The following is a 10025-nucleotide window of genomic DNA, read 5'->3' as shown; positions in this document are numbered from 1 at the left end:
ATTATTACAATGTATGGTGATTGTACCCAGGTTAATAATTATCATCAGGATAAGGTAATTGGGCTTCTTCAGTCAGCTTTCTTTGTAACACTTCCTACCGCGCCCTGGCACATGATGGTGCCAAATAAATCATAAATGATATAAGGAATAATAATAATCTGTAGTTGTTTGAAGACCGGAACGTGTACATGGAAAATGTCTTTAATCTGTAAAATATTGTAATAATTCTGTTTGGGGCCAATCAGCACCCCAGGCCGTCCTCGCCTCCGCTTATTGCATCGTCCATCAATATGACACTATGGGCTGACACAGGAATAGCGCGCACCGATAATGACCTCCGGGAGCAGCGGGATGAACGTTCACAATAATCCGCACAACGTCATTTAGAGATTGCCGTGCGATTATATACATTAGAAGCCGCGCAGTAAAAATCCTTATAAAATCCGAGTTCTTATGGAGGTCAGGTACAGAAGAGCGCAAACGACGCAACAAATTACAGCTACGACTTGGGACGATCGGGCCGGCGATACGAGGACCTCTGACACCAGAATTGCTGGTTCTCATGTGTGTCATTTCCTGCCAGCGGGGACAAAAAAAGAACGGGAAAAATTCCAGTTGTCAGCTGAGCGGGGGAGAAAAACTTTACCACTGGCCGGCGATTTTGGCGATTTGACATAAACAGGTGGATATTTTGCCGAGCAGAATGAGCGTAACAAATGTTCCCCATTAGAGCTTGGAGTGTGCGGTGTTGCAATATATTGTTGATAAACAAAAGTCACATGATCGCGGCTGCATGGCTTTAGTTTATCAACAATGCCACAGGAAGCAAGGTCAGCGAGGATTAGGTATTTGAGCACATGACATTTGTTGATAAACAAAGCAATGTGATCAGACATGAAGTGCTGAATCAATATAAATAGACAGGAAACAAGGATGTATTTGTGATCTTTCCCCTAAATTATTAGTTGATGTTCTAAAATATTTTATAACAATTAGGCCCCGTTCACACCCGGGCGGTTCAGCCACACAGTTCCGCCGACATGTGATGGAACCGCATCAGCACAGTTCTGGGGGTTTTTAATTACGTTTCAGCGAAGAAACGCGATTAAAAACTCCCAAAACCTCCGCTTTGAAATCAGCGCGGAAACCGCACTGATTAGCAGCCGCCCTGGTGTGAAGGGGCTCTAAAATAAAAAAGGGGAAAATATATTAATACAAATATAATAGATTTCCCTGACATGTTTAATGTGTATCATAAAGAACAATGAACTGTCACAGATCTCCTGTAGCCTCGGCTATCAGTCTATAATTAGGGTGTCACCAGGGTGTCCCCCCACTTTTTTGGCCTGCGCCTGGCTCCAGAAAGGTTATAGATACCTTTATTCCTCATGCTGGTTTCCTGTGACGCTCTGAATGCTCCTCGCTGCCACAAGCAGTGGTATCAGCAGAGATTATTGATTCATTAAAAAATCAATTAGATACCATCCTCAGTGACCGTAACATGCAGGGGTACAGGTACTCTTAAAGACTAGACCACACAGGGACTCATATACACACACGCATGCACAAAACACAGACACACAAATGTTGAACGTGACGGACCTGTGTCTTTATTCAGCTTCAAATACTATGTAACTATGATATACAACTTCCCAAACCTCCCGTATACAGAAGTATTACACTTCAGATCAGAAATCACATGCTGTCCCTTAATAAAGTGACATCTGGTTGCTACAGGTTACAGCTTTGTGTCACGTCATCACTGAACTCATAGACCTGTGTGTAGTATTTGAGGGTCTTACCTTGCCTTCGTTTGGAATTCAGGTGATTGACATTAGACACAACGAACGGGGTGGAGAAGGAGCGGCTTTTACTGATGTTCCCCAGAAGGTTGTTGTTCCACGAGTCGGAACCGCCGCTGCAGAGAGAAGATCGGATCATTAACAGCGTTGTATCAACTTGGACACCGATCAAATGAAACATTACATAAAGATCCGGCAACTGGAATTGTAACATAGTGATTGGGTGACACAAAAATCCATAACCGCCAGATTTCAAAAGTTGGCACCATCTGAACATGGACTTATCACTCTTAGGCCCCGTTCCCACTGCGCGATATGCAAATCGCGCGTTTGTTGCGCGATTTGCATATTGCGCGACATCGCGAGATTTGCCGCGCGATGTCGCGTTCAAGCTTGCATTGAGCAATCTTGAATCGCGGCTAAATCCGCTCCAAAAAGGGTCCTGCTGTAGCGACACACGACCCGCGACAGCAGGACCCTTTGCCCCATTGGATTGCATTGGAGCGCGATATCGCACGGTAATTTGCCGCGATATCACGGGAATTACCGCGCGATAAATCGCTCAATGTGAACGGGGTCTTAGAGGACATCAACATCCAAAGATCCCCCACAGAGTGACCCCAGTGAATGTATCAGGCAACTGTCACCAACTCCTCATGGCACCTTAGAGGGCCAGTACTTGGAGGGCCGGTACTTAGAGGGCCAGTACTTGGAGGGCCAGTACTTGGAGGGCCAGTACTTGGAGGGCCAGTACTTGGAGGGCCGGTACTTAGAGGGCCGGTACTTAGGCAGGCTGTATCTGCATGCTGGGACCACCCTGGGTAATGCCCCCATGTAATACTAAGCCTCGATGTTTGAAAGAACTGAAATCTAATGAATGAAAGGGGCGGGCCAGGAAAGGGTAAATCCAATTACCTCGAGCAAGTTGTGTCGGTAGGCTTAATACTTCCGCTGCGGTCTCGCCTCACCGGCGCCGGTTCAAGGGTCGGTAATCCAGTGGCGGAGGTGGTTGTGGTCCAGGTTGAAGAAACTCGGCGTAATAGTCCCGATGGAAGACTTCTCCGTAACCTCTATAGATGTGTGAGGGGGACACAAGGAGAATGGACATCGCACATCAACAACTGAGAGACAACTTCTTCATTTCTATTCATAGTACAGAATCTAAACTAGACGCGTAACCCCCCAAAAATGGGTTTGGTTTCGAAAACACTCAGGTTTTTATTATTTTTGTTTTTTGGATTCCGGATCCAAAGTTCGATTTGGTTTGACATTCATATTTGGATCCGTTCGAATTTTAATTTTTCGCTTTGGATTGATCCGGATTTTATTGTTTTTCACTTCGGATCTATTCAGATGGAGCTCTCTAAATAAAAATGAACTGATTTTTTTTTTGTGGAAGGGTGGGGGGGTTGATGATTTAAGTTCATACTGGTCATTTTAGTCCGTACTGGTCATCTTAGTCCGTACTGGTCATCTTAGTCCGTACTGGTCATCTTAGTCCGTACTGGTCATCTTAGTCCGTACTGGTCATCTTAGTCCGTACTGGTCATCTTAGTCCAAACTGGCCATTTTGGTCCTTATCTTAGTCCGTACTGGTCATTTTGGTCCTTATCTTAGTCTGTACTGGTTATCTTAGTCCATACTGGTCATCTTAGTCCATACTGGTCATCTTAGTCCATACTGGTCATCTTAGTCCATACTGGTCATCTTAGTCCATACTGGTCATCTTAGTCCATACTGGTCATCTTAGTCCATACTGGCCATTTTGGTCCTTATCTTAGTCCGTACTGGCCATTTTAGTCCAAGCTGGTCATCTAATTCCATACTGGTCATTTTGGTCCTTATCTTAGTCTGTACTGGTTATCTTAGCCTGTACTGGTCATTTTAGTCCATACTGGTCGTACCGATTTAGTTTGGTTTTGAATTAAATTCAAATAAAATTCAGAAGGAAAATTCAGATTTGTTCAAATTTGGAAATTCATCTGGATTTTCATTTGGAACACGTCTAATCTAAACAACCAGCAAGTCTGGGGCCATTACCCATCCGCAACCAATTCGGATTTTATTCTTTGTGAGATGGAACAAAGCATCTTAGTGGTTGCTATCAGCAACGGCTCCACTTGGAGAATCGACCCCGGGAAGGAATGCGTATTGGAGCGATCACCAGGGGAACCAGTGAGATCCCAACTCACAGCCAGCTACAGAGAAACTGTATAAAGACGGCAATTTGGTGGGCTACTACGGCCCTCCGGCTGTGCTTTAATGACAAATGCCATCATGCCTCTGGGGGTCATGCCTGTGGCTGTCAGAGACTTGCAATGCCTCATGGGACTTGTAGTTCCACAACAGCTGGAAGGCCAGAGTTTAGCTATCCCTGATATACCCGTTATAATTGGATGTAACAAAATGCTCATTTTGAAGAACTGTATTAGCACATATGTAGAATGTATACAATGTATCAGTTCTGACCTTTGGTATAGTCATCTTCTCCCCCTTCTCAGAGCCCTCCTCGGAGTCGGAACATGCAGAGTTCTCACTGAAGGTGACAAGGGGGTTCACCCTGGCCTTGTGGATGGGCTGGAAGTTGAGCTGCGTGCTCAGTAGGTTGCTGACCGCCCTCAGGGAAGTGCATACGTGTGGCGGTAACGATGGCTCAGCTAAGAGATCCGTGATGAGACCATGAGCTTCGCCCATAACAGCGATATCTACAGTGATGGTGGTACCTGAAGACTGGAGCAGAACGACAAATTATACATCAACGTACCCCCAAATCAGCTCTATCCCCCCCTCGCCCCCCTCTTCCCAGATATCATCCGATTCTCCCCGATTCTCATATGTATCAAGTCAAACATGGAGGAACCCGGGAAGATTCACAATTATAGCGTGCAAAGCCCTCGGACATAAAAATGGAAACCTCAGATGAAACCAGCACTGACGCACAAAACTGTCTCTGACAACAACAAAAAATGGGTCCAAATGTTTCCTAAAGAGTATTTTATCCAGAACTGCAAATAGCTTAAAAACAAAAATACGCCACAAAGTATTATACAGAAATGAAGTCATTTGATACGCACATTAAAGCTGATTTGCTAAGGCTGGATTAGCATTTGTGCTCAATTTCTTTCCACTGAAATCAATAAAAACACATCAAAAAGCATCTTCAGCCATGTGTCAATGCATAACGCATGTTAGCGCACCATGATGCATGCCAATGTGTGTTATGACGTACATTGACATCCAACACAATACATTAAATGCACATTTAAAATACTCGACGCACGTTGAAGTGCTTTGATGGCGCTTGCATTGATATCAATAGGGAATGCATTGGGGAGGAATGCAGAAGTGTGAATCCAGACGCACGAAGCTCCTTTTACACGGGCTGATTCGTACACGGACCCCCTCCTGATCGGAGCAGCAAGGAGCGGATGTCACCTCTGTAACATTGGTGTCCCTCCTGTGTTTTCCTCCACCTTGCGATGGAGGAAAGAAGTAAAGCTGCCGGACCCCCATGTCGGTCTATGGGCAGTCAGATGTAAACAGACCTGTGTCCATTTACACCAGATCACCCCTCCGATCCGGCACAATCCAGTCCGGCAAAATGGAACTCGTTTGTTTTCCTGGACCTGGCCGGAGTATCCGGGTGTAAAACAGATGCCTGTCCGTTTACACCCGGCTGCCCGTAGACTAGCATTGGGCGTCAGTTTTACAGCGGGCCCAATTGGACCGCCCATGTGAAACTTGAGAATTTTCACTCACAATGTGTGAATGTTCACTTCAATTCTCCAATTATTCCTGTTCACTTTGAACATCCAATCCCGTGCAGAGGCTTTTCACCTGATTGGATGATTGAAGGGAATATTCGCACCATTTTTCGAGTGATGTTTAGTGAGTCAGCCACTGTGTGTAATGACATTGCCATTCAGTCAGAGATGGACCCCGGGCTGGTATGTGGCTAGTGACAACCTTATCTGAAGATACAATGCAGGAAAGTCCTCCCGCACTCCTTACTGGTATGTGCCTTGCGGTGAGTGCTGACTGCGGATGGCGCCGCTTCAGATTCAAGTATGTCACCAGCACGCCGTGGTTAAATCTTTAAGAAGTGATCATTTTATTGATGCACACACATCTTGTCAGATAGCAATGTTTCGGGGCCACTCGGGGTCCCTTCATCAGGCATGACAAAGTGTTCGATCCACTGTGAGTTAAATACACAACACCAAAATCCAATAACAAATCAAAAAAAGTCCAAAACACTCATCCGCTCCCCCATGACATCACAGTGATGTCATATTCCCGCCATGTCTGTGGGAGGAGCTCTGCGCTCTGGGAGTACTTTGCCATAGGAGGATTTTTGTGCTATGGAGGTTCTGTGCTATGGGAGGAGTTCTGTGCCATGGAAGTGTTTCTGTCTGTTGGGAGGACCTCTGTGCTGTGGGTGGAGTTCTGTGCTATGCAAGGAGTTCTGTCTGGTGGGAGGAGCTCTGTCTGGTGGGAGGAGCTCTGTGCTGTGGGAGGGGTTCTTTGCTATGAGAGTTCTGTCTGGTGGGAGGAGCTCTGTGCTGTGGGAGGAGTTCTCTCTGGTGGGAGGAGCTCTGTGCTGTGGGAGGGTTTCTTTGCTATGAGAGGAGTTCTGTGCCATGGAAGGATTTCTATCTGGTGGGAGGAGCGCTGTGCTGTGGGGGGTGTTATGCGCCATGGGAGGAGTTTAATGCTGTTGAAGTAGTTTTATGCTACGGGAGGAGCTCTATGCTGTGGGAGGAGTTTAGTGCTATGGAAGTAGTTTTATGCTATGGGAGGAGTCCTGTGGCCTGCAAGTGAAGCTCACTGCTGGAGGTTTATTCGCCTCTCATATTCTGGGTGTGGCTTCTAAGAACAGCTAATTTTCATATTAGCAAAGCAGATTCTGAGCTAGATCCTTCTAGATCAGAGGTAGGCAACCTCGGCACTCCAGCTGTGGTGAAACAACAACTCCCATCATGCCTTTGGCCACTGCCTTGGGACATGTAGTTCCACAACAGGTGCAGTGCTGAGGTCACCTCTTGGAGCAGACAGAACCACACTTTATATGGGTTTTGGTATTTATCTTATTTTCACCTCTGCAGCCACGCAGACTGGACAGTCAGAGATACCAGCAATCTACAATTATAGTTTCCCGCCCCGTTCCCTGCAATCAGCGTCTGGGTGCACATCGCGGCATGGAGCAATGGCTGCCCACAAGGAAGAGAGAGGGGGGGCTGCGCTGTTCCCACGACCACCAAACGCTGAGAAGTGTCAGCTCTGTCCACACTGCAGATCGGTCACCCAGACAGCCACGCAATCTATCTCCCCGCTGTACAAATATTGCCTGGCCCGGAGCGCAGCCACTTGGCCGCAGTTCAGCGTGTGAATTCCCGATGGCGCGGCTCTGCGCTGTGACTGTGAGAGTAACATTGGTGCCAGAGACGCAAAAGAGGGAGACAAATTCCAGTCTGTGAAAGGAGGGAGATGCAAGACGACATCCTCCGCGTTCTATAGAATGATCGTGTGCACCTTACTGTATAACTGGTAACAAATTGTTGAGTGCGTTTGTCGTTTGTTTTGCTTTACCGATTTGGTGCAGCGACGCATGGGGTTTCTCAGCTGCCAATGGGATGTGCGGGATCCCTTGTGTGTTTCTGTACCTTTAAGGAAGTGGGGCGTCCTCCTGACAGGCCTGCACCCAATTTGATATCTTCTGCCCCCATGTGCTCCAAGATGGAGACTCTCATAGTTTAGAGTTAGGACCGCACTATAAGAGGTGCCTTGGCGCGGCAGTGCGGCTTTCACATCCTTTGCAGAAGACGTGTATCCAAACCTCTGTCATTGTCCTTAGTGGTGAGACAAGTTGTTTTACATGCTGGTTTGTGAGTGTGCCATGATGCCTTTCTACTGTAGAATGATCTGACGCCCTGCACACCCATCATCATTACCCCCCAACAAAAGGAATGTCGTCCTCTCGGATGGTACATGTAATCTGCTCCCTGTGCATTCCCTGCTCTAGAAATGTTGGTACTCTCAGAGATGGACATTTTCCAGCCTCCGGTATTTCAGGAATAATTGTTAGTTGGCAGAAATTTTCCTACCAAGGCTTTCTGCCTGGGGGTATCTATAGGCAGACCACCAGCCTAAGGAGTGGACAGGACATATTACATCATGGAAGGGGAGTGCCCTCTAGATCTGCTCCTAGACACTGGTTCCCTATACCACCCCCCACAGAGAAGTCTCCCTTCTCTTGCTGCATTCTCCATAATGCAATATCTAAAAAAAAGCAAAGAAAGAGGCATCTGCTGAGTTTGGATTTCCCACCCGGAGAGGAGAAAGAAGCTGAGGGTTCATTTCACTGATGTCCACACCCATGACTGAAGTTCTGGTTCTGGGTGGACGGAGCACTTTACACAGCGTCCCTGAGACAGTTCTGCCGCCTCCATCGTCCCAGTGATTGTCCCCCCCAGCAGATGGCGCCGTCCTCCCTCCAATCCAGCCGTCTGAACGGTTTTCTGGCATTTGCCATGTGGACGGAGCAGACTCTGAGGTCGGAAAGTTGTGTTTTCACTTTGGGGCCTTTTCCCTGTTCACGGCGGATATAATTCTCACCTGTGATAATATTTCATTGGGAATCGCCCAGCAGAAGCTCTCAGGACAGAGCCGCCTGGACATGAGCAGGGAATCCGATATCCTGCTAAGCGCTTCCTGCACGCAGCTTAAGGGGAACTGCACCCCTGGAATTCAGAAAACGGCTACTCTCTGAACAGTCCTGCAGTTGCGGGGGGGAGGGGGATTTGAGTTCACTGGCTGCATGCTCCAGATCAGTGACTACCGAGGTAGCGAAGCCGGGATAAGCATGACACCTTAGAGCTAGCACCTTTCCAAAGTCATCCTTGGAGCTCCTATCATTAAATCCTGCACTACACTAATGGTCGGTAACCAATCCGTGGGGGTTCTGATCACCTGAAAAGCCGAGCTGAGCAAAGTTAAAGAGCCTCACACAAAGAGAAACACCGTGACAGCTAAAGCCGGAAAGCTGAAACTGTCACAAGGCAACACAATGGGGTCTGTTTATAAACAAGGCCATTCGTGAATAGCTGTGAGTAGGGCTGCAGCTAACGATTATTTTCATAATCGATTAGTTGGCCGATTATTAAGTTCGATTAATCGGTTAATCGGATAGAAGAAGAAAAAAAGGCTCCAGTGATGGACTACTAGTTTCTATTGAGATTGTAGTCCATCACAGGAGCAAGCTTGGCGCGGTGGTGTGTGTAGCGTGGATGCGGGCGGGTCTGGCAGCGGCGAGCGTTCGGTGGGGCACGCAACGTCCTCTGTCATTGTCCTTAGTGGTGAGACAAGTTGTTTTACAAATCGATTATTGAAAAAGTTGACAACTTTTTCAATAATCGATTATAATCGATTATGTCGATTAGTTGTTGCAGCCCTAGCTGTGAGCATTTCGTTTTGTTGAATAATGGCAAAAACGAACGTTCTGAATAAATGTCCTTTTCAGGTCAATTGTATTGTATGCTAGGGATGCACCGGCATTGGTGCAGATGCCGAGTATTTGGGCGACTACTCGTACCAAATGCTCTGATGCCTAGCACGATACTTGTGCTTCACGCTGGGCTACACGCTGCCCGGCTTCCTGATTGGTTGGGAAGCTGGCCAATCAGGAAGGCGGGAGCTGTGTAATAACGTGATGAGGGAGCATGGAGCTGGCTTCCTGGCCAATCAGGAAGCCGGGCGCCGTGTCATTACACGCCGCCTGGTTTCCCGGCTAATCAGGAAGCCAAGTGGTGAGTCATTACACGCCGCTTAGCTTCCTTAATGGGGCGTCCGGTATCGGCGAGTACAGAAAAAAACCCATCGGTACGTCTATACTGAAAAACCGGTATCGGTACATCCCTATTGTATGCAATACTGTATTATGGCCACTAGATGGAGCCAAGAAGCATACAAGATATATATTACGTATTTTCTATACTCCTCAGCATCATCTAGTGGTCATTATACAGTATTACATCACAATACATTTGACTTATTATTAACATTCTTAATACAGAATCTCTATTTATAGAATTTCTATTTATAAACAACATGGAATTGTTTAAAAATAGACCCCACTGTATCAGCTTCTAATTTTAAAAAAAGCAAAGGGAATTTTTTTTTTTTTTTTTTTAACCAGTTTACATCCGGGGGGTTAAACCCCTTTCC

At 46.8% G+C, this 10025-nt stretch overlaps 1 protein-coding gene across 2 annotated transcripts in view; it reads right to left on the bottom strand.

Moving 5' to 3' along the window:
• Positions 1 to 10025, bottom strand: part of PDE3A (phosphodiesterase 3A) — a 55871-nt gene that overhangs the window by 30272 nt on the left and 15574 nt on the right. For both annotated transcript variants that reach the window (XM_018570327.1, XM_018570326.1), the window contains exons 2-4: positions 4272 to 4532; positions 2718 to 2872; positions 1803 to 1918 (exon numbers count right to left, since the gene is read on the bottom strand). In XM_018570327.1, coding sequence (XP_018425829.1) covers positions 1803 to 1918; positions 2718 to 2872; positions 4272 to 4532 — 532 coding nt within the window. The remainder of the gene's footprint in view (positions 1 to 1802; positions 1919 to 2717; positions 2873 to 4271; positions 4533 to 10025) is intronic.

This window comes from Nanorana parkeri, unplaced genomic scaffold (assembly GCF_000935625.1).
Source record: "Nanorana parkeri isolate BGI_ZX_2015 unplaced genomic scaffold, ASM93562v1 scaffold1505, whole genome shotgun sequence".
NCBI classification, from domain to species: domain Eukaryota; kingdom Metazoa; phylum Chordata; class Amphibia; order Anura; family Dicroglossidae; genus Nanorana; species Nanorana parkeri.
Note: the sequence above shows the minus strand (reverse complement) of the source record. Positions and strands in the feature narration are given on the sequence as shown.